This window comes from Thunnus thynnus, chromosome 15 (genome assembly GCF_963924715.1).
Source record: "Thunnus thynnus chromosome 15, fThuThy2.1, whole genome shotgun sequence".
NCBI classification, from domain to species: domain Eukaryota; kingdom Metazoa; phylum Chordata; class Actinopteri; order Scombriformes; family Scombridae; genus Thunnus; species Thunnus thynnus.
In genome coordinates, this window is record NC_089531.1 from 15,374,015 (window position 1) to 15,398,594 (window position 24,580).

The 24,580-nt window shown below is 37.4% G+C and overlaps 2 protein-coding genes across 2 annotated transcripts; one reads left to right on the forward strand and one right to left on the reverse strand.

Annotated features, from left to right (window-relative positions):
• Positions 1 to 1,689: 1,689 nt before the first annotated feature.
• On the forward strand, positions 1,690 to 4,641 carry cfap20 (cilia and flagella associated protein 20). Its single transcript, XM_067612837.1, has 6 exons — positions 1,690 to 2,093; positions 3,465 to 3,544; positions 3,652 to 3,763; positions 3,864 to 4,052; positions 4,175 to 4,288; positions 4,463 to 4,641. Exons 1-6 carry the CDS (start codon positions 2,010 to 2,012, stop codon positions 4,466 to 4,468), a joined length of 585 nt encoding a protein of 194 aa, XP_067468938.1. The 5' UTR covers positions 1,690 to 2,009; the 3' UTR covers positions 4,469 to 4,641.
• A 726-nt stretch (positions 4,642 to 5,367) lies between these two features.
• Positions 5,368 to 22,957, reverse strand: dgat1a (diacylglycerol O-acyltransferase 1a). Its single transcript, XM_067612836.1, has 17 exons — positions 22,458 to 22,957; positions 19,863 to 19,950; positions 14,079 to 14,119; positions 13,466 to 13,551; positions 12,852 to 12,904; positions 12,173 to 12,278; positions 11,797 to 11,925; positions 11,300 to 11,374; positions 11,032 to 11,135; positions 10,847 to 10,885; positions 10,652 to 10,693; positions 10,442 to 10,486; positions 10,136 to 10,248; positions 9,658 to 9,723; positions 9,412 to 9,499; positions 9,069 to 9,131; positions 5,368 to 8,911 (listed from the first exon to the last, which is right to left on the reverse strand). The coding sequence occupies exons 1-17, from the start codon at positions 22,748 to 22,750 to the stop codon at positions 8,765 to 8,767; spliced, it is 1,578 nt and encodes a 525-aa protein (XP_067468937.1). The 5' UTR covers positions 22,751 to 22,957; the 3' UTR covers positions 5,368 to 8,764.
• Positions 22,958 to 24,580: the final 1,623 nt, after the last annotated feature.

The window sequence follows — 24,580 nt, forward strand, 5'->3', positions numbered from 1 at the left end:
TTTGTCAACCCAGCTGTATATCCTGGCCTGATTTGTTTAAAGTGCTGGAGACAGAAAGGAAGGATGTGCCACTTGACACTTTGGTGAGATTTAGTAAGTGAAAGAAGTGCTGAATATTTACTATGAACTCTGAGTTATGTGTAAGAAATATATTTCTGGAAACTGTTAACTATTATTGTATGAGGATATTTAAATATGTTGAGGTTGTTTGAGGTGTTCTCATATACTCAAATGTATTTAAAGAGTCCTTTCCATTCTGGCTGTGACGTGATCCTCTCTGAACTTTAGTGTAAGAGTTGAGGGACAAAAGTTAAGCTTAAGCAAATATGAGGATTCAGCTGTCAGAGTTAGACATATCAAGTGGGTATCATCTTAAAAAGGTCTTAAAAGACCTCTGAAGCCTCATTATCTCTTGTCTGTTACACTGGAGTTGTATTAGAAAGAGATTTCTTCACAGTCAGTAAATAGAGGAGAAATGATTACAGCGACTCTTTCTGCATAGTTATGTGAGTATTTTAATAAGTTAGACTTGAAAAAATATGAACTTATCTTTTAATTTCCTATGTTGATGAGTTAATACTATCATTGTTTGATATGCCACACTAATATTTTTACTCTAACACATTTTATTTATCTATTAATTTATACTTTTTATTCACTTTAATTCCTTATCTTTAGTAGTTTTTCTTGTCTTTTGTTAACCTAATATGTTTATTGTTTATATTATACTTGTTCTTGTATCATGTTTACCTTATTGTTACTGTGTATAATTACTTTTGCCTGTAATTTGCACTGTCCTGAGCCTCATCTTAAGCATTTCATTGTACAGATGACATGCGTTATTCTGCACAAATGTCAAATAAATCTGAACTTGAAAAATATAACTGAAATGTAGCTTACATAAATTATAAGCAATTGAATCAATGCCAGTCTTCATTATTTTAGCACAGTCTACATTTAAAAATGTGGAAACAGGGGAGAAGGAATATATGAACTAAAATTAGTTTTTCAAGGTATTGTAGATGTCCATAGTCCTGATGGATTTCATATTTTTGTGTCAGATTTGAACAGGTATGTGATGAATTTTGTTTGCGACCATTTATATTCACGGATATACAATTTTGTAGATTTGAGAAGATTTAAAATAAAAAATGTCCTATGTCATTATCCTTTAATCTATTTTTCCGTAAAAGGAAATTAGTTTCGCACAGCATTTCAAATACATTTTTCAACATAAATGTCATTTCTACATTAAGACCCCTCCAGTTTTTTTGTTTTTTGTTTTTGTTTTTATTATTATAAGAGCTTTATTGAAACAAGTATAGGCTACAAGTAAATAGCACCTTGTGTACTTGTGTCTATAAACACGGAACTAAAGAAATAATTAAATAAATATCTTGTAAAACTTACAGGAGTTATAAGTTTTAACATTTTTTTTTGTTCGTACATTCAGATATGGAAGAAATGTATTGTTTGATATGGAAATTCAGCCCTTATAAGTTTTGCTTTTTGCTTAAGTACAGTATAAAATTTGGTCAAAATAATAAACAAATTAATTACATAAAACTAAGAGCAGTGAATCCAAACGATACATTTTGGATAGATATGAGCAGCAAGAAAAAGACCCCTCCAGCTTTTTGTTGCCATGGCGACCAAGTTACGTCAACATTTAAGAACCGGTGTGAACAACGCCAGCAGACTCAGTTCCCCGGCAACAGCAAAGTAATGAGGAGGTGACCACTGCTCTTCCTTCTTTTAACGCCTCCCTAGGAGAGACGTGTGGGGACATCACAACATACGACTAATCAAATTGATTCGAGCTGTGCGTTTGATTATTGATGTAACTGGGACGTTTTAATTTTCGGCGGCGGAACGGAGTTTTTTTTTAGTGTCACACGGAAGCGGTAGCGTTGGGAACGGAAACCAAATCTGTAAACAAACGTCGCAACAGGTTTATTAGCTGGATCCAAACACATGTGCTAAAAGACAGAGGACTAAACACAAAGAATATGTTTAAAAACACATTCCAAAGCGGATTCTTGTCTATCTTATATAGCATCGGCAGCAAGCCTCTTCAGATATGGGATAAAAAGGTAAGCAGCGATTCAGAATGAAAGCTATGAACCTAAGCTAACGTTAGCTTCCCTGGGCCGTCGTGCTAATTCTAACTAACTCTGCTAATGTTAACGTTTGGGAGTTTGTAGTATCTTTTGAATGCAGTGCTTAAACTAAGGTAGCTAAGGTTGTGTTACCTACTTATGACGCTTAAACAAATTTGTCATTTTGGTGAACGGCGCTGATGTGCATCAGCAAAGAGTTAAGTAAAGATACACTTCCTTGTTGGGTTCATTATGTTAATACGCAATATAGTCTTCATAACTTATTGCTGATATTTTTGAAACTGCACACAGTTCACAATTGAGTAAGGATTCATCCTAATGTAATGCTTTTATTTAATGTTCAAATAGTTAACACATGGATGGGCCTGAAGGCGCTGTTGCTAAGCAACACTTAGGAATAATAACAGTGGAGGATTTAATTTGGCCAGGACAGTTCAAAGCGGTTTTTAGCAATATTCACTGACATAATCATCCAGACTGACGGTTCCCACATCAGCACCTGGAATTTTGAGTCTGATGCTGATATGTGAGTGTTGAAAATCTGATATAAGTATATCAGCAGATAGTAAAAACACACATCATGAGCTAACATTTTTTGAGGATGATTTTTTTAAAAAGTTGTAACCAGGATATGTAACGTTACTGCATTATTTACTACATTTTACAGAAAAATAAATAAATTTGCTTGTACTCTGTTGTGGACAATGATGAGACTGCCTCTAAATGACCTTGAGCATATCTTTGGCATTTCTGCACTGCAATTTCCTGTTACTGACGTGTTCACCAATACTAATAAATCTGCAATTAGCTAAAATGGGCCGAAATATCAGCGCAGCCAATTTGTCAGTGTAGCTCTTTTCTGGATATCCTGACCTGCATAAATTGCCACAATTACAGAGAAGCGCCTGCAACATGAAATAGAGCTGCAACGATTAGTCGATCATCAGAGGATTCATTTTCAAATATCTTTGTAACCAATCAATATTTTAATTTTTTTTTAAGAGAAAAAGGAAATTTCTTGATTCCAGCTTGGGTTTCTTTTGTCATGTATTATAGTAAACTGAGTATTTTTGGGTTTTGAACTGTTTGGGATAAAAGAAGACATTCAAGGACATCACCGTGGGCTTTGGGAAACAGTGATCGACATTTTTTAAAACCATTTTCTGATGTTTTATGGACCAAACAATTAATGAATAAATGTGATAATGAGAAAATAATTAATCCATAATGAAAATAATAATTCGTTGCAGCCCTAACATGGATAGTGATGGAGCTGCTGTGAGAAACAGCTTGATTTTTCTTCCACAAAAATCTAAGAAAAATTATATTTTTGTGGGTTCACAGGTGAGAAATGGTCACATCAAGAGAGTAACAGACAATGACATACACTCGCTGGTGTTGGAGGTAGAGGGGTCAAACGTCAGGTGAGTTTGTGTCTGTTTGACTGATCCTTCAGCTCAGGTAAACACATTCAAGCATTAGTCACCCTCATCTTTCCCTCCTGTCACCTTCTGTCCTGTCGTCCCTACAGTACCACCTATATAACATGTCCTGCAGACCCTAAGAAGACACTGGGCATCAGGCTTCCTTTCCTGGTCATGATCATCAAGAACCTCAAGAAGTATTTCACCTTTGAAGTCCAGGTACAGATACAGACACCTTCCATGTCTTGGGGACATGAATGTTCGGAGTCATGATCACTCACGCTTTCTCTCCGTCTCCTCCCGTTTTCACAACTCTCAGGTGTTAGATGATAAGAACGTTCGCCGGCGGTTTCGGGCAAGCAACTATCAGAGCACGACGCGGGTGAAGCCGTTCATCTGCACCATGCCTATGAGGCTGGACGACGGCTGGAACCAGATTCAGTTCAACCTGTCAGACTTCACCAGGAGGGCCTATGGAACCAATTATATCGAGACACTGCGTGTACAGGTTAGCGCGCAGCGACAGCCGGGGAAACTACTGCCCCCAGATGCTACTTTCAATTTTTTTAATGTAGAATTTCAGTCTGTATTCTCTTCGTCTTTCTTATGTCTGATCTTTTTTCTTCTCAGATTCATGCGAACTGTCGTATAAGGAGGGTGTATTTCTCAGACAGACTGTATTCGGAGGATGAGCTCCCAGCAGAGTTTAAACTCTACCTGCCTGTCCAGAACCAGAAGGCGAAGGTGAGGCACACACCTCCACACACTTTACTTGGTCATACAGTATACATAACCTGACAATTATATTACAGTACTGTTAGATATTGGAGTATTTTATCATTGCAATGACATTTGAGTCAAATTAGTTGGACTTTTAGAAGTTTAACACTTGTCTGTATGTGTGTTTGTGTCTTGCAGCAGTAGAGCTTCCACCCCTGCACTGTTCCCCTAGACCATGATGTGACATTTAGCTGTAAGATTTTCTCTGTGTAGACATGATGAACTATAAAACTTTGTAATATTGTCATTTTGGAACTATGAGTTTTTGAGTGCCGTCTTGCGTTGCTCTCTGCACAATAAAGTTTTTTATGTACTGATCTTTTTGTACAGTTTTAGTATCACGCTTGTTAGTAGAAATTATTTCAGTCTAATCACAAAGGCTTCCAAGTTTTAATATTAAAACAAAAAAATGAAGAGATGCAATAAGATGATGGTCTTGTTGCTGTCCACATTGATGAAGACCTTTTACTTTTATAAACACTAAATTTATATATTGGCACATGTAAAAGTAAAGCAAAAAGGAACAATACTTTGTATAGACTGAAGTCTCACTGCTTGTTTTTAAAAATACAAAGAAAGACAGAGGAGTCAGTTTGTAGAATATAAACAATCTTTATCAAACAACACAAATAATTTCAAGTGAAAGGCTATGAAAATTATTTGCATTCCCAAAACATATAATCTTTGTTTAACTTCACAATTTCTTTATGCAATGTGAACAAATGAGTTATACATTCATTTTACATGTTGCATTATATAATCATTTAATCACAAAATGAACACTTAAAAGATGATTCAACTTAAAGCTTCAACTTCAACTCAAATTCACCGACAGATTCAACGCAGTAGTAAGATGGAGACAGGAAGTGTTGGGCTTCAGGTGAAGACGTGTCGACACTCAAGCATCACGGTCACTTCATAAAATCTCACCAAAACAAAACAAAACAAAAAAAAAACAAAACAAGGCTGTATTAAAAGTAAACACAACTAAATGAAATACTTTTTTTCATAGACAACTGCTAACCACATTGCTTTTCACACTGTTTGCTCTTGGGTTGTATTTACCCATGAACGTCACCTTGTTGAAGTTGGCTGATGTTCCAGTTTACACGAAACTCTCATGTACAAGCTGAATTACAAGTGATCAGTCATCAGCCAGCATTTCCCTGACCACTCACTCCAGTTCCTTAGTGTTTTAGTCTTTCCATCTATCTAAAAAATAATGTACTGAACCACAGCAGTTCCTGGTATTTACATACAAGAGTTGTCATTATAGTACTCAGGAAATCTTTGCTACATCTGCTACCTCAGAGTCATCTTCAAATGTTCACTCTGTGGTGCCTGTCACAGGGTTTAAACCAATAAAAATTAAAAAAAAAAAATTGAACAAACATCACGTACTCATTGCTGCTCGGAGTTGATAAAATACAGACTCTACATTGGCTCATATTTCTAGATAAAAGTGGATCAGACCGACTCAGATATTAAAGCTGTCAATAAAGCGATGAGACCCTGTGTATTCACGACTCTTAAATAAGGCTCAAAATAGCATCTTGTTTTGAAGAAAACCTTCTGTACACATCACTGTTTTAAAAATGAACATTTGAAAAAGGTTTCACACTTGCGGGTTAGACTGTATTTGGACATGGATTTGAACTCAGGACAGTGGGTCTTGCTGTATATTTTCAAATATCTCATAACCATGTTCATGCTGAGTTCTTTGGCTACAAAGAATAAGGTTAAGGTATTTCCTGTTCGAAGTATTTGGCCTCTTTTTTTTTAAACATTTAGAATTTAAGCTTTTTTTTTTTTTTAACAGCAGGCACTTGTTATCTTTCTCACAACTGGTGTTATACTTTAAACAACAGTTTTCCCTGAAATTTGATCAATGAGGAAGAAGAAAAAAAACATGAAAAGGCTCCAATTTAACATGTTCACTTAGCTATCAATACCTATTTTGAAAAACAAAAAGGTAAAACAACAAAACATCTTCCTATAGCAAGTATTTTATGGCAATAATCATATTGACAACAGTGTGGGGTTCAAATAACTTTCAGACCAACCCAGAAATACTCTTTAGGATTTGAATACTGAGACTCCTGTCGCAGGAAAAGGCTGTTTGAGACTCTTATTTTTTTTACTATTGCAGCTGCTGTTTTACTTTTAAACAAACTGAAATTGAGCCGAACGCATACGATAACATAATGTAAACAAGCAAATTACAGAACATACAAACTATTTCAATAGAACACATTTTCCTATCACAACTGATAGAGCTTAAAGAATACATTCATAGAAATCTATTGCTTCAGTCGACAGCATGCATCTCTTTAAAGTGCAAAAGGATTGCATTGGTTCAAATCAGTAAATCAACTACTGCATTAAATCATTGATTTTAGCATAAAATACAACTTAAATATTAATTTCATGATGGCACAACATAACTACAGAACGTCATACGGACAAATAAAAGTATACAAAGTATAAAATAAATCATCTGATAGCTTAAATGCAACACAAAAAACACATTAAAGCCAAGGCAAATAACACACCCGTAGCATGTATGGTTACACTAATCGCTTGCATTGATGTTTGTAGTAGAAACAGGAGAGGACAGGCTGCCTGTAGATCCCATGTCTGTACAAATGCAGTCCCAAAACCCTTCATCCTTTACTGTTTCGATTTCTCCCACCTTCATTCCCTCAGTTTCCTGCCTTTTTTTACAAATTACTTTAATATAAATCTCTGTAATACTTGACAAATGACATGTAAAAATGTGTCACAATAGTCAATTTGAATACTTGCAGACATCTGAAATTAGCAACTGGAATTTTTAAGCCAAACTGTTTATCTGGCTTTGAAATTTCTAAATTGCCTCAATACAAGAAAAGAGTGACTTCTGGTATAGAAACATTATTTTGACATTGTCTGTGGAGGCACGGTCCTGTTCTGGCTTGTGCTCACTCGGCAGTGTTTCACATTTTTGTTGCACATGATGGTGTGTCCCTTTTCAAATATCCACAACTCAGGAGGAGTGCTTTGTTTCAAGCTGTGTTGTCACTTTCAAATGCATTCAAGTGCATGTAAATTCAAAACAAGCTCAGTGTAAGATGAAGTCATACTTCTAACAAATCTAACAGCGAGACATCAATAATTATAACAGATCCAAGTAGTATTTCACTTAGAGTCCAGGATCACATGTTTAAAGTTGAAATGTCCCATGCTGGATATTGAGAGCTACAGTAGTGGTGACTGTAGCTAATATTGCTTGAGAGTTAGACTCAGTAGAATACAACTTTAAAACAAGCACTTCTCCTGTTGTTCACATATGCAAGATCATTTCCTGACATATTCAGTTCTCTTAAAGGGTGGTCCAGTTCTCTTTAAGGGAAACTTTGGTATTTTTCCCAACCTGGACCCTATTTTCCCATCTTTTTGTGTCTATGTGACTAATGGAAATAACAATTCCTGAGAGTGGTCCAGTGTTGATCGAGAGAACGGCCATGAAAACAGGCTGCAATGTAATCCAATGAGGCAAAATCGCCCCGTCAATGTATGTCTACTAAAAGTGCTTGTTTTTGCCACTGACAGACTAAGATTGTTATTATAAGTGTCTGACAACATTATGGAAAGGACTCTAAATGTGTTTATCTTCACCTTTCACTTGATCTGGTCTGTTTGTTATTGTGTTTAATCAAGTCTCGTTCAAGAAGTAAGTTGTTGTCGAAATCGGCTACATATTCAGCCATGACAGGGTTGGAGAGAGGAGTGCCGTGAGGAGTTTGTTGTATTGGAGGACAGAAAACGTATCTTAGTTTTATCTAAAAGATTTTCAAAGTCATGGCTAAATATTTAGCTGATTTCAACAACTCAAATTTTGTGAGATTTCAGAATAAGACTTCTCCTTGAGCGAGACTGGGTTAGACAGAATAACAAACAGACTGGATCAACTGAAAGGTAAAGAAAAATGTTTTATTTCTCTGTATGGTCCTTTCCATAACGTTGTCAGACACTTATCATAACAATCTGAGCCTGTCAGTGGCAAAAAACAAGCACTTTCAGTGGACGTACATTGACAGGGCGTAATTGCCCCATTGGATGACATTACAGCCCGCGGCTTCTGGCTGAAGCCCTCTCACTCAATACTGGACCAACTTCAAAACTTGTTGTCACCATTAGCCACTGAGACACAAAACGAAGGAAAAATAGGGTCCAGGTTGAAAAATACCGAAGTTTCCCTTTAAGTGCAAAAATCGAGAAGTCGCAAACAATTTTCCCGCTGTTGCTGCGGTTTACTGACAGGTTTATACTAGCAGCACTTTCCATCACTGTCACCTTAACCTGCTCTCCATTCACTCATTGAGTTGTCCTGCAGGCTGGTGTGTGTACAACATGACATGGGCATGTTTATGTGTGGTGTGTGTGTGTGTTTGTCCAGCACTATGTGGTGCCTCCGTAATGAATGACATAGTAGTCATGGACATACATCAACACAGCGACAGGCTGGCCAATGATGAGTGACATCCACACGGCGGCGTTGCCGTAGTTTCCAGTCAGATAGCGACCCACAAACCAAGCCAGAGGGACCTGGAGAGATTCAAGTTCAGAGGTCAAAGTGTGTTTTTCTACAGGTTTGTGTGGTGTTGAGAGAGAGAGAGACAGAGAGAGAGAGAGATGGTGACCAACAAGCAGTGGAGCAACAGAGGAGAAAAAGAGTGAAAGATGAAGGTTTTATTTGTCTCACCTGAGCCATCATACCCATAAAAGCCCAGAGTCTGAACATCTTCAGGGGAACACTCACCAAGTACTGAGAAAGAGAGACATTAATGAAATCAAATACCAAAGTCAACATTTTAAAACATTTTGACTTATCTGCAAGCCAGCACCTCACAACAATAGGTATGTGTTTTCCTTCTGTTCTCATAATTTTTCAAATAATTCACTATTTTTTGTTTCTTAATTTGCATTGATTTTAAATTATCTACATAATTGTCTGCTTTATTGCAGTCATGAGTAAATAAACAGGCCATTTGATGTACAGACATGATGTCAAACACACAGAGGAAGACTGAATGTTGTTGGTTTACCTCATGGAAGAAGGCAGACACCAGGAAGACAGCAGTTTGAGCCAAAAACTTATTGACCCCCTTCCTCAACATAGGCTTATAGAAGTGTCTGTAACATACACAGATGCATGATACACACAATCAAATTACACACTTAACTTAATCTGGTTCACAATATAATCAATGGCAGTCCACAACTTGAAGTGTAGTTTCTATTTTATTTCACACGTTTGACAATATTTCATTACAGTAAGTGTTTGTTCTCACCTGAGACACCACTTGTGAACTGGGATGTTCCAGTTGGCCCAAAAATATGTGACACTCTCAGAGTTCCTGAAATGAAACCATTTGGGTTTCTTGATAATAGTGACATGTTTTAATGAATAAGATTGGATGCATATGGAAAGTTCCAACAGGCTTTAAAGAATAAATAGCCCATTCAGGAATTCAGGTTACTTAAACTTTTTGGAAACATACTTTCTTTGGAGAATTTGTTAGACAATACCTCTTTTGAATTATCGGTATTATTGAACAAAAGTGGATCACAGCTGAAAATATGTGGACTTAGCCCACTTGCCTCAAATCTGCAAGACAGCAGTCTGCCAATAAACCATCTTAGCAAGATGGAAAATGTACCAAATTACAATGCAGATTAACTGGGCCACACTGTGTGTGTACATAGACCTATGTACATGTGTTTTCATTTGTTTTGTGTATTTGTGGGTAAATGTTTCTCTCTACTCACCACCAGTCTTTGTAGAACTCTCTGTCTCCGAACTGCAGAAGCTCTGCCATAAAGTTCATAGAAGAGTGAAAAAACCAATAGAAGAATATTAACCATATCAGATGGTTGGGGACCTGGGAGAGGAGGAGAGGAGAGGAGAGAGGAGAGGAAAGGAGAGGAGAGGAGTCTGGGTTGGTAAGCTAATACACAATGTTCTAATTAAAAGTCCAAAGTTATCACAACTGGAGACGACCTCTGCAGTGGCATAAGGCGATGAAACTTTAAAATGTTTTCTCATTATAAGGTTATGGCAGTTATGATACTTACAGCTAGCTTCAGCAGGCGCTCCATCATCCTAGAAAAGTCCATTTCCTGTGAACACAAAGTTGACACAAAGAATTAAATGTTAATTTTTTCATGATCAATCTTTTATCCACAAAACAACAGATATTACAGTCTACGCTCTTGTGCATGTAGCTCTCCTGAGTACCATTAACGTTAATTTACAGTAAACATTGCGTATAAATATGTACAAACCTGAAATGGTTTCATTGAGTTCTGTATAGTGGGAACCATCCACTGGAAGACACAAATAAGAATTCAGTTTGTTTGTGTTGTGAAAAAGACATTTATTTAATTAGAACAAATCTAATTAATTTCTTTCAAACTGTGTGTCTCATGGTGTTTTGTACAGTGTGTGTATGCTTGTCTGTGTGTAAATGTTCAACATACCTGCTGTATTAATCCCACCAACAGCTGCATGAAGAAAACCTGCAAGAAAAATCAAGTTAGAATCATGACAATAATGCATACATCTCTTTCTGTGTGTGTTTGTGGCTCAATTTGTGGCCCACTATCTCAGTTACATTGTAAAATACAGTATGTGTGTGTATCCATGTGTGAGTGTTTGCTCTCACCATTTCAAAAAGTCTTCTTATCAGGAAGGTTTTGCGTATTCGAGGCGACCGTGGGAAGTTGAGCTGGTAGCAGAGAGTTGGGGCGTAGACAAAGTAATACATGTCTAAAGACAAACAGAGAAATAAATGTCAATAGTTTATTAGAGTTTATAATACTAAGACTTTATACGGAGCAATAATTTTGTCCCAATAAATACAGTCCATCTACATTGCTTCAAAATAAAAATAAAAGCTGTGCTGTTTGTCTCCATGCAGGCATCATTTTTACCTCTGTGGGTGAGGTTGCCTGGGTAGGAGACATGAGCATGAACAGCTGAACCATTGGACTGCGCCACAGACGGACCTGAAAAACACACAAACACATGCAGACATAGAGACATTCAACATCTTGAATTTCAAGCATTATTCAGTGAGTTGCTTGCTTAACAGCTGTGTAAAGATCTCAGGCTTCAAATGGGCTCCAAACCACACACAATGATAGATGCACAACTCATGTCTATGTGTTAGCCAAAAGCTTCAGTTTGCCTTGCCACCACTAGATGGTAGTAGCATCATAGTGACAGATAGAAAAAAAAACCCAAACATAATCCGGTTTTAGTGTCCACAGGATAGATTTAATGGGCAGGATTGCACTTTTCCAGAAACAGCTGCTTCACACTCACACAGTTAGAAACATTCACACCTCAAAGCTGCTGTGTACAGTCTTAAATACTCCAAACTCGATGACATTTATTCAACAGTTAGCATGTGTGTTGATATACTTACATGAGTATGATCGTGTTAATTTCTTGGCTTTGGCATGTCTGATTTCTCTACACCACCTGTTGGTGTCTTGGTAGGAGTACAGCTTGAGAAACAGCACTGTGTAGATTCCTAAGGAGAGGACACCACCCACTGCCACGCACACACACACACACACACACACACACAGCCATTGACTCAGGGCCATAAATCACAGATGAAAGGAGCAGTGCAGGGAGTATGTGTGTAATAGAAACTAAATCCATTAAAACCAAACAGTTTATTGGTTTAATAGTTTTCGTATTATAATTCTTGACATCAATGGTCATTTTAATGTCATTTCTGATGTAGCATGCTCTTTTTAAAATCACATGAATATACCATATAAATATTTAACTACCTGGGGTAATGGAGGTCACAGTGAGTATTGTGGCAGAAGGAAAAATCAACAAGGCTGTCAGGTTAAAAAAGTGAAGAATCAGTCCTGTAATTTCTGAGATGGTACCCTAGAAAGAATGAAAAAAAAAAAGGAAAAAATGTTTCTTGTCATTATACAGAAACAGAATCATTCATATTTTCAGTAGAAATCAATGAAACCACGTGTCTTTCACATTTAAAACTTTGCATTTATCATGAGTGTTGGGATTATATATAATCTAATCATGATCAGAAGCAGTGTTCTTATCAGTATTAACAGCAGGTATAAACAGGGGTGGTGCTGTGACACTGAAACTATTGTATAGACTCCAGGAAGCAAATATCCTTGACTGGAGATCCCTGAGTGATACATTAAAAACAAATTTACTCTTTCTTTATAGCTCATCGAACATTTTAGTGGGATTTCTGACAAAATCCTTGTAAAAATGTAGATCTTTGGGATTCAAACAAAGAATTAAAATAAGATATGGTCAAGGGTATTGATAATTTATCTGCACATTTGCAATGTCAGAAAACTGTATTACAAAGTCAAAAACTAAGTGAATTGAAGAATTTGGTAGAATTTGTCCACAATAGTTTAATTTTGGGTAACAATATGTATATAAAATTTTGTATATATGCAAATCATTGTAAGGACTCACTACAGCCAGACGTCTCTCTGTGTATAAGGCTGCTAAGATGAACACGTTAGACACTGAAAAAAGCAGAAAAGACAAAAAACAGATTCATCAACCACAGCAGAACATCATAGACATGAAACTTGGCAGGCTTACTTTAGTTATTAGCTTGTGAAACCCCATTTTGACAGTGTCAGAATCTCTGCTCTTTCACCTAATGACTTCTTTTATGCACATATCAAAATGTGACTGCATGGATGTCTGGAGTCGAAACCTTCTTTGGGTAAATAAACGGTGAATACTCAGTAACAGCTGTGTTAAAGTATTGTACACAGATAATGACACTAACTATGTTTCTATGAAATATGTTTGAGCATCTGGCCCATTAAGTGTAAATCCAGCTGTATGAAGTCAGTCATCTGGGACAGGAGTAGGCCGTAAAACATGTTTTCTTACTGTCAACAATAACACTTGTGACAGAAACTAATGTCGCCCGATTCAAGCACTGAAAGTACAACACTTGTTTGCTCAGTTCAACTCAAACATCAAACCTAAAGTCAAAGAAGGACAAATGACATTCAACATCTGTTCAGAAGACAGAGGTAGAGGAAGAGGAGGTAAGATAAAAAGCTTCATACCGATGATGAGGCATGCAGCTGGCCAGCTATAGGGGTCCTTCAAGAAGAGAGACACTACTTGGATGGGGTCTACCAAGATGCCATACCTTCAGAAGAGAGAAGATAAGTCATTGATCTCACTGGGCATGACTTTAAAAAAGGTTTTTTAGTTTAGAGGTTGAAATGGTGTTATGTTTAGGTAAAGGTTAGAGGTCAGAGAGATCAGGTAAAGGTTTGGTTTGGTTAAGGTTATTGTTATTGGTAAGGATGTTGGCAGGACTTCACACGCTCATAACTACAGTATGATCCATAAAAATGGGATAATTTTCAAAAGGTGGACTGCAGATCTCCAGGATTGTCAGCTCACATTGAAATTGTGTGCATACTGTTTAATATCTAATCTAATATCAGTTTCAAAAAAAGAACCTTTCATCAAATTTCTTTAAAAAAAATAAGCAAACATCAAGAACTAGCTGTTGTTCCTATTGAGTTTGAATGCATTTATAATAATTTGCTTTGTAGAATAGTGTGCCAAATGAATGTAATGTTATATAAATAAGTGTGAATTGTAACAGCACTGGTTGTGTACATACATTACATAAGTATAACTTTGTGTGTGTAGGTGCATACTCACTTTATAATGTTCTCCAAGAAGAGGCGTGCATTACTCAGCACCTGAAACAGAGGACAAAAACAGCCCACAGGAGACAGTGAGCATGGTTCACAGTATCACCAAGAATCATACAAAAGAAATATTTGATAGCTCTTTAGATTTGGCCTTTCTTTACCATTTAAACATATTTGTTACCCCTAATGCAGGGCTTCATTTTTATTTCTGCACAAACTCAGCTATAAATGTGGTTTATCCCTTTCATTGCCCACAGCTCTGCTCATGTCAAGTGGCAGATTTAAATGTATTTTGTTTGTCATATTGAGTGAGTTATTATTCAAAACCTTTCAATGATTTGCTCTCAATAACTGTGACTTTAGTGGGTTAAAATGTCACTGCCCACAACACACACACACACACACACACACACACACACACACACACACACACACAGGTATACACACCTGTCCTGAAAAGCTGTTTTTATCCTGAGCAACTTGTAGAGAGACCAATATGAGCTAAGTAAAAAGTCACATATAGGCGAGTCATATCTGTTGCAACGATCAGATCAGTTTCATACCTAAATGTGGCAATCTCTTCCTGCTCACATCACACCTATCACACATCCTGATGCCCTACTCACCCAGTTAAGAAGTGTTAAGTAAAATAAGTTTATTATTATATTATGTATTAAAGTTCAAGGTCTGAGTCCAGCTTTATGGCTGTCCTCAGTTATCTGAGTTTCTCTAAGATACCACCACCCACTTAATGGAAAGGGGACAGAGTGTATGTATAGTATGTAAACATTTTTTTTCATTCATTTTTATGGCAGTCATTTTCAGTCCATGAGTTAAGAAAATGAGGGCAGTGAGGGTATGACACATGATAAGGTCATGCTGCTGTGTTTATGTGGCATGTTGCACCTCAGCACGCTGGCCTGCCAAGAACCTGCAGCAATCTGGTTTTGATTCAACTATGTCTTTTGTCCAAACCAGTAACCTTTGCTTTAGTAACCTTCAGCATGGACAGCAGAGGACCATCACGTATGACACAATAAATGAGGCAGTTTTCTCATGCTTTTGAGCAAGATTCAGTGTCTTGTGCAAAAGCACAAACAAAAACAAAAGAAAAGGAAAGAAAAATAAAATTTGTTTTGAGAGCACAGGTTTTTCTTTTGTTGAGCCACATGTCCTTGCACTCATTCATTGGTATATTTATACTTTTATTTTCTTATCTAGCTATATTAAGAATAATTATCATTTACATTTTTGTCAGTAATTAAACAAGAGTGAGGATAAGTTCAAACAACCGATTAATTCATTCCAGTGTTCCAGTAATAACATCAAAGTCTACAAGCACCTTCTGTCTGGTTCAAGTTTTGATAAAGTTTAATTAATTAAGATGTTTAATTGAATTGTAACCTTTTGCCCTTAGCTGTGGACAGGAAAGATGGCTCAGATTTGATAAATGGTGGGGTTATAAAAATAGAACAAGCTTCTAGGGTTGGCTGACTCTCAGGATCCTGACCTGCCAAGCCAAGCCAACTTCATAGAGCCAGTGCCAACGAGGACTGAAAGATCATTTCACTCTGTTCAAAGTTACACTGTAATACAAAGAAGGCAACATGTATATAGGTTCTGCATCTGTGTAAGAGGAAATATAGTATTTGTGAGGACAGACAGACAAAATAATCTTGCATATCACTTTCACTGTTAAAACACTGTCTCTTATATCATTGTTTGAACAGCCTCATAAACAAACTGACAGTCTGTTTGATAAATTGCAACTGGCACTGAACAGTTTTGCTTTGCTTTGCACTGGTCTTGTTGGCCTGTGTGGCCCTTCAAGCCGTTCATGTAGTCTGCTTGGCTGCACATCAGAGGGATCTTGAACTAGTGCTGAACAATTAATTGAAATCTCATTGAAATCACAATATGGCCTCCTGCAATTTGAAAATTGCAGGAGGTGCACTATTTGTTAAAGGAGAAATGTGTGTCAAAATACCATTTTGAATTATATATTGTTGTACTGCAGAGATGTCCAGGCCTACACATCATATTCTACAGACTACCAAACAAACATTTTGTTTGGTACAGATCCCTGCAAAAATCCTACCATAATCATTTTAATATGTATTTCAATGAAAATGAGAATAATGATGTAAAAATTATCATTCCTTCTAATAGTGCAAATCATATCACAATTGCAATATCAGTCAAAATAATCGCAAATGAACCGGCTGTTTAAACCACATCCTATGATGATTTTTGCTCCTTGGGGTTTAACACTGTGTTGTATGTCACTATCTTCAGTGTCTGCTTATTATATCCTATCATCAAGGCCCACAGACTAAGGTGTCTGGAAGCACTGGAAATAATTAGGAGCACCAGTCTAAGTCTGCTCAACATCACCTTACATTGTCTTGTTAGTTTAAGCTTTACAGCACATGCTCGTAAGCAAAGCACAACATGAACCACAGTGTCTAATGCCAGCTGGTTGCCAAGCTGATGGATCTGGACTCATCTCTTGAGAGTCATTATGTAGGATGAGAATTACTCATGTAGCAACCAGAAAATTTCAGGCCAGAGCTTCAAGAGTGTTTTCATTAACAACAGGATTAAGTCAAGCACCGTCCATGGATGCAGTCAAAGGATGGAACCGTCAATGAAGCTTTGTGAGCAGATGTCAATTTTAGAGCTACAACAATTAATTGATCATCAATGAGTCAAATGATAGAAAATTTATGGGCAACTATTTTGATAATTGTTAATTCTTAAGGTTATTTTTTAAGCAAAAATATGAAACACTGGATGGTTCTAGGTACTCAAAATTTGAGATTAGCCTCTTTTCCTTGTCTTATATTATAGTAAATGTAATATTTCTGGGTACTGGACTGTTGGTCGGACAAAACAAGACATATGATGTTATCTTTGGGCTCTAAGAAGTTGTGTGTTTTATAGTCAAAATGATTCATTGATTAAATTAAGAAAATAATGGGAAGATTAATCAATAAAGAAAATAATAGTTTGTTTCAGCGAGACTCAAATTTCTTCATCCTCCGAACAACCAGAGACTGTTTCCTTCAACAACAACAGTTCAGTATCACTCACACACAATTCAGAACCTCTAATAGGGAATTAGTGGATTTTCTCCTATTTTGTCCACCATCTAACCTGACTGTAAACAGTAATAATGTCTGTAAACACTTGGCTTTAACATTCAGAAGGTAAAGATGAAGGAAGTACAAAAACACATCTAATCTCTGATCTATAGAAACATGCGCTCCAGCCGCTGACATTTTAGGAATTTTAACAGACACTCCTGGTTATCGAGGACGAATTACACAACTAAGCTTCTAAACGTACACACACACACACACACACACACACACACGCACAGACACAGACACACAAGTCTCCGTGGTTCCACTTCACACTCTTACAGCCTAATCCCAAAGGCTTCCTCAAAACGGTCTGAACTGAGCAGTGTCGGCTGTCCCTGGTGACCACAAAGTGGAGGACATGGTCGTCATGGCAATATAAACTTTCAGGGATGTGATTAATCCTGTTACAGAACTGCAAAATGAGGCTTGATTTGGAAACACACACACAAAAAAAGCACTGGCATTCCCATTTTGCACACATATGCAGAGACAAGTGCGTAATCCTTCGTGCATGCAACTATGCAAGTATAAAACCATCCATGAGTGCAAAGTGTGTATGTGTTCGCAAATCCAGACATAAATACTTGCACATATAGTGTCCTATTTATAGACTGGGTCCATTTCAATTTTATTAGGATTATGGCTAACTGGATATTTGTATCCTCCATGCCTGCCATAATACTAACAGTGTGATTGGATGTTCTGGGGCACAGCACGGTGCCTTTTGGAGACAACACACACACACACACACACACACACACACACACACACACACACACACACACACACACACACACACACAGCCACTGGAACAGGGCAGAAAATTCATTTTTCTGGAGGAGGTCCTCTTGTCCTCAAGTGACCTCAGCCCAGGGGGATATTTAGCTGTGACACATCTGTGTTAAGCATCTTTAAGAGAGCCTGTAAGATTCTGCCCACATCAAACATACAACACATCATTTACTTATTTAATATTTACTGTAAGAAAAGGTTGTCAGGCAGGTTATGGAGGGCAATATGATCAAGATCTTGTTTTAACTAATATTTTCAAATTTTATGATGTCCAAAAAAGTATTCCAGCACACACCAGGATACAAGGATTAAGGGATTACATTAACAAACAAAAGGAGTGAACTAGACCTTTTGCTCCTTTTGTTTTTTAATGTAATCTCTTAATAAATAGTGTCTATCCTAGTATCCTGGTGTGCACTGGAATACTTTTTTGACTTTCTGTAATTTGCCCTGCATAAGCTGACACCCAGGAGAGAGTCACTGCTGTGCATAGGGTATCTTCATCTTTTTTATGATGTTTATGTTAGTATCTGGCTAAGTTGCAAGAGCCACAGCTACGGCCAAAAGAGCATCTGACATGAATGCCACATAACTCATTCATATGGCAACCACACTACATCCAGAAACTAGCATATTTTCCACTGCATTTAGCATACAGCCCATTACAGCACCTACGACTGTACACTATGTGCATACACTGTATCATTGCCCTTCAGCTAGTTTTACAGGAGCTTCCTGCTAGTTTATTTTCCTGTCATAAGATAAAAATGTTTTGGCAAACTGCTTCCGATGCTGCTCTCCTACTTGCTAGGTTGGAAACTGTGAGCATGAAGTGTTGAGCATTCAGCAGCTTTATTTCAGAGCTACTGCTAAATTTGTACTTGCCAGATGACGTGTCTTTTTGTGTTATTTTCTATTTTTAGAATCAGAGTAAACTTTATTGATCAAGCATGTTGACGCCACTTTGATTAAAAGATAAGAAAACATGCATCAGGCATGCCAGTGTGTTTTAAAAAATAACATAATACTAGCTGTTTTATCTATGCATGTGTTCACTGACGCTTCATGCTCTGCACTCTATAACCAAGGCCTTGCAACTTATGGATAATAGAAAATTGCTCCCCTGAAGTCATATTTTTTTCCTTGGTGCATGTTCAACATATGATTGTCGTTCGTCACTTCTAAATTACACTCCTGTGGGTATTCTCTGCAGGTATAACAGAATCACCTCCATACTAGTACAGCTGACAAGAAGTCCACTTATGATGACAGTCATAAGCTCAACTAAAGCAAACTTGCCGAGATTCGATTGTAACAAATCAACCCCTATCAACTCAATCAAATATCTAGAAATCAGAAAATACAGGAAATGGCAAACTGAGCCAAAGAAAGACCAACTGTTGCACAAGTAACTCTGCCTGCATATGTGGTTCATACCAGTGTAAAGAGAGATAACATAAAAAGCAACTTATCAGACCACTCACAGGCACACACACACACAACAAATTTAATGTGTCACAGAAAGTCACTGTTTACAGGTCCCTTAACTCAGGAGGATGTTGTGGGCCTGCACTTCTGCTTTTGCTATTTAAGCAACTGCCAAACACAGTTAAAATTGCAATATTAGTTAGTGTGTGTGTGTATTTTTGTGTGTGTAAGAGTAACAGTGTGAAACCCTGGATTCCCAGGAAGTACAAAAAGGCCACAGACAATAAAACTCACACAAACATTCAAATGTCATGAGGAGTAATAATTAGCTTTGTCACAGCCTACAATGCTAATTGAATACAACACTGTTGGATGTAAAAGTCCAGTAGATATTCTGTACTCAGTGCACATGTAGCTTTACTCACCAGCATGACAACACACCAGTTGAGGATTCCTCTGTAGTTACTGTAGCCGCTGGCCGAGCTCAGAAGAGACTCTTGGAGGATGTGACAGCTACAAGAAAATACACAGTCAATAATTACAGTATTTTGACAGTAATTGGGCTAGTTGAAGCTCTTGACCATCCTTCCTGCATTTTGTATAATCATGCTCGCAGGAATTAAAATTACTAGGTCTCTCCTAACCACATTCAAACCCCAAGAGAGGAAACACTGAACTGTGTCTTTCAACTGACAAGAGGAAATCTCATTAAGAAGAGACCAAAATTACTGATTTTGCATTTTGATAATGGTAAGCATGTTTTTGAAGACTGCTGTATGACTCAAAACTTACAGAGCATTTATAAGTCAGTGCGTCATCTCATGGTTAGCCCATAAATGACCACAAAAAGGACACATTTTACACAGCATAAAGTTTTGAAGACTCACTGTACTGCAAAGGTTTATGCTTTTTGTGAAATATTGTTGCTTTTCTTTCAGTCTTTGTTCTGACAGTAAAGAAAATCTGAATCCCAAGTTGGGATAGATTTTTTTTCCACTTTTAAAAGAATATTTGGCTTTTAAAGAAATGAATCATATCCTGCAGTACTATGTTTTTCCTACAGTTGCCCAAACTGAGGAAAGTGTTGGGAAAATTTAGGTTAAAGGGAATGACCTGAATGTCCAATAAGTATTGCGAAAACTGAGTTCATTCATCAGGCAGGAATTTTTACACAATCAGACAAATCAGAGAGGAGATGAGAGAGAGGGCAGAGGAAAGGAGCAGCAAAGAGAGAAAAGAAGAAAATGAAAAGGAGGAAAGAACCAAATAGAAGACGGAATAGTAGAAAGTGATGGAAAATTGATGGAAGAGGAGAAGATAGGGGGTAAAGAAACGGTTGTAAAGAGAGAAAAGGGGATGAGGAGGACGGGTTATGTAAAGTGAGGTGAAAAGTCAAGTAAGGAGGAGAAGAATTGGTTAATTCAAGTAGAGGAAAGAGTAAAGGGGTTCCTCATGAGGACAAATGAGTCCAGCAAGACCAAACCAGGACAGAGACACACAGGCACAGAGGTAGACAACAACCCAAGTATTGCAAAAGTTGATGCCACATCTGTTTCACAATCACTGTAATATACAGGAAAGTCTTACACGCACACACTCATCTACTTGGCAAGTCTCCAATAAGAAATATTACAATGACTACATTCAGTGTCGTTTAGTTTAAGTCCAAAAGACTTGAAAACTCAGCCAGACATTTTAGGGTTCAGGGCATGTTTTCTAAGATGTAGACATATTTGGAGTAGTGGGCATGTTACCATACCATTAATAGTTATGTTTACCCACTCTCATAATGTCTATTCTCACTCTTGCATTAACTTTTCTCTTGAAATGCCCAGTGTCAAGTTACACTTCCTTCACAAAGTAGTGAGTTAAAAGTAGTTAGAAAGGCTGCAACTTCCCTTAAAAAAACACTACTCAAACAATTGATTTAATTATCTAGATTAGGTAGGGCTGCAACTTTCATTACTGATAAACCTGGTGATTATTTTCTCAATAATCGATTTATTGTTTGTACTCTAAAATGTCAGAAAATAGTGGAAAATGGCAATCAAACTCCTAAAGCTCAAGGTGATGTCTTCAAATTGCTTGTTTTGTTCAAGCAATGGTCCAAATCACAAACAATTAACAATGATATAAAAACAAAGAAAAGCAAATCCTCACATAGGAGAATTAGAGCTGCAAGATTAGTCCATTCATCAATCAGTGGATCGTCAGACAATTAATCTTCAACTATTTTGATAATCTAGTAATTACTTTAGTCATTTTTAAAGCAAAGATGCAAAAAAATAAAAATAAAATAAAATAAATGCTGGATTTAGCTTCTCAAACGTGAGGATTTAATACTTTTCTTTTGTCAAACAGTAAACTGTATACTATTGGGTTTTGGACTGTTGGTCGGATGTGACCTTTGAGTCTGGGAAATTATATTGCAGCCCTAAAGATCCAAATCAAAAATAGAGATGAATTTACCGATCAATAAACGCTTCAAATCCAAATCAAGCATAGACATTTATTTAACAACATCACACTGGTTTTTACCATAACAGTGACAGTTCTGGCAGGTTTTTCGTTTAACTTGAGCCAAACAAACATGCCAGATTGACCAGACATCCTCTCAAAAGTTATATGCCACTCAATCATTTCCAATCTTTAAGACGAAAATATATACCAGTAAAGTATGCAACCACTGATGCCCAATATCTTGGTTTTAAACCTGTAGAGTTGCTACAGGACAGATGTGTAGGCTACCTTTTTGGGCCTCATTTGATCCACGTTAAAGACAGTTTTGACAAGTTTTCACTGGCTAACTCTTGATGAAAGGGGCAAGGAAATGAAGATTTTATTGAAAAGGTAATCTTGTAATAAATTATACATGGTAAAGTTCAATTAGAAGATGAAAAACATCGGACGACCTAGGATAGTGTTAGCTAGTTAACGCTAGTTAGAGACATTTCAGTTGCCGTTAGTTTACGCACGTAGCTACCGTTGGAGTATTTGACGTCTTTCTAATCAACGGTTACCTGAGTCTCTCGTTAATATCTTCCACTGCACTCCGCTGTTTCTTTGGGCTGTTTGGGAGCTGCTGCTGCTGCCCTGACATCCCCATCTCTCTGTCCACCTTCCCGTTGTTGTTTGCATGTCTGGACACCTCGTCTGTTTTCGCTTTACCAGGACACTGTGGAGGTTTCTCCCCAGCGTCGTGCAACTTGCTCCCGTTGGCTTGCTTCACGCCGCCGCCGCCGCCACCGCCGCCGGAGATGGTCGTCCTCCTCTTGCGGCTTGTGGGCCCTCTCATCTCGGCTCTGTCGCTCATTTCGGCGGGGTTCAGTCACGCAGCTCTTATCTGCCTGACATTGCTGGTCAGACTGCTGTCACCGGTTTCTTTCTCTCTCACTCGCTTTAAAGACAAGGGCTCAGTGAATAGTGGCGCGCCGTGTCAGAGCTGATAGTGTAGAAGCCGTTTCATCACCACTCCAGCTCAAGGTGCAATTGTCAGTGAGGTTGCCAGGTCTGCTTTTTTCAGCTGACATCCCCCTATCGAGCCGGAGTCCCAACCCACATCCTGTTTGGTATCTGTTCCACTTATGGACTGTACTATACTATATTCAGTTTACGATCTAGAGGACTAAAGAAACCAGAAAATATTCACATTTAGGAAGCCGGAAGCAGAGAATTCAGACTTTTTTAAAAATACAAAATGAATAATCGATTATCAAAATACTTACTGATTAATTTAATATTTGGCAACTAATCGACTGATCGTTGCAGCTCAACCTTTCACAAAAGCTGATTTCATATGATACTAGTTTCTCCTGACCAATTTTAAGATAAATTGGCATATATCACAGTAAAATCTGAATACATCATCATAACAATTGATACACAAGATAAAAGGCAAATTATTTCAACTATAGCTCCTATGCAAGGTGATTACCAACTTGGCAAACTGGGCAACTGTCCAGACCCTCAGGAGCCCCAAAGGGCCCATGTTCAACGTGTGTCCATTTGATTAATTGGTTAATATAAACTGAAATGGAAAAGGATGTACGACAATTAATTTGTATCTAATGTTGAGGTCCTTTGTCAAAATCTTGTTTTAGTACCTTCAATATTCCTGTTTATATCATGTTTACATGGAGAATATTCTTAAATAAAATTGTTTTAATCAACTTATAACCATACTAAGTTGGGGACAGTGGAGGGTTCAATAGGGGCCCACGGCTCATTCCTTTGCCCTTCGGCCCACTGACAGATTAATCAAGCCCTGGTCCCATGAGACTTCATTGACAGTGCCTTTGTGACTATTGGCCAAAGAGAGCAAATTATAATTCCTTGGCAATTTTATGTGTGTATTTCTATGTGTATTTTATTTATTTATCTATTTAACACTAAACACTTCTTACTATTAAATATGTACTGTATACTGTGAGGTTTTTTTAAGCAGCAGATTTAAAGTCAAAACCTTTTTTTTGGTAAATTGCCCTTAGGAAAGCAAATTTTTGCCAAGCTGTTTCACCCCCAACAAGCTCCAAAAATCAATGAATAAACATCTGATTATGTTGCTAATAGTACACGGATAGACAGTGGAGGGCACAATGTGAAGAGGGAGACAACTGTGGGTCTTATGTCAAACAAGGAAAATCCTGCCAAACCGCAAATCATGTCAAAAGCAATACTCATGCAATGTCTCCTCTGGGATCCCACCATATCTAGGCTTGGTCCTTTAGCTGTCTAGAGAACATATGCTTGGATAAAAAATGTGAGATTTGTTACTGTCAGGTATAGCCAATGCCAGGCATTACCACTATAAGCAACAGAGCTGGGATTTTTTTGTATGCAGTTGCCTGAAAGACAAAACTCTGGGCATCAAACCGACTCGCCCACGTGTGTCCTAACATGAACCTGAACCCGACAGTCAGGAAACCAGTTTGCAGAAGCATATCATGGCATTTAAAACATGGAGGTACATTCATACAGACATACAGTCATGCATTAAAAATATATACAGAAAATAAAGCAACTTATTAAAGAACGTTAAGTTAATGTTCTTAATAAATAACCAACAGTAATCTACATATTGATATTTGTTGTCGTGGTTTTGTTTTGTTTTGTTTCACATCTATTCTGCCTGCGTTCTCACTGT

Bases quoted from the DNA above. Each gene is read 5' to 3' on its own strand.
- cfap20 (XM_067612837.1), top strand. From the start codon at position 2,010: ATGTTTAAAAACACATTCCAAAGCGGATTCTTGTCTATCTTATATAGC. The intron at 2,094-3,464 runs GTAAGCAGCGAT...GTGGGTTCACAG, and splicing joins TTCAGATATGGGATAAAAAG to GTGAGAAATGGTCACATCAA. The intron at 4,053-4,174 runs GTTAGCGCGCAG...TTTTCTTCTCAG, and splicing joins TCGAGACACTGCGTGTACAG to ATTCATGCGAACTGTCGTAT.
- dgat1a (XM_067612836.1), bottom strand. From the start codon at position 22,750: ATGAGCGACAGAGCCGAGATGAGAGGGCCCACAAGCCGCAAGAGGAGG. The intron at 11,375-11,796 runs GTAAGTATATCA...TGTGTTTTTCAG, and splicing joins ATTAACACGATCATACTCAT to GTCCGTCTGTGGCGCAGTCC. The intron at 9,500-9,657 runs GTGAGAACAAAC...TGTATGTTACAG, and splicing joins GTTCACAAGTGGTGTCTCAG to ACACTTCTATAAGCCTATGT.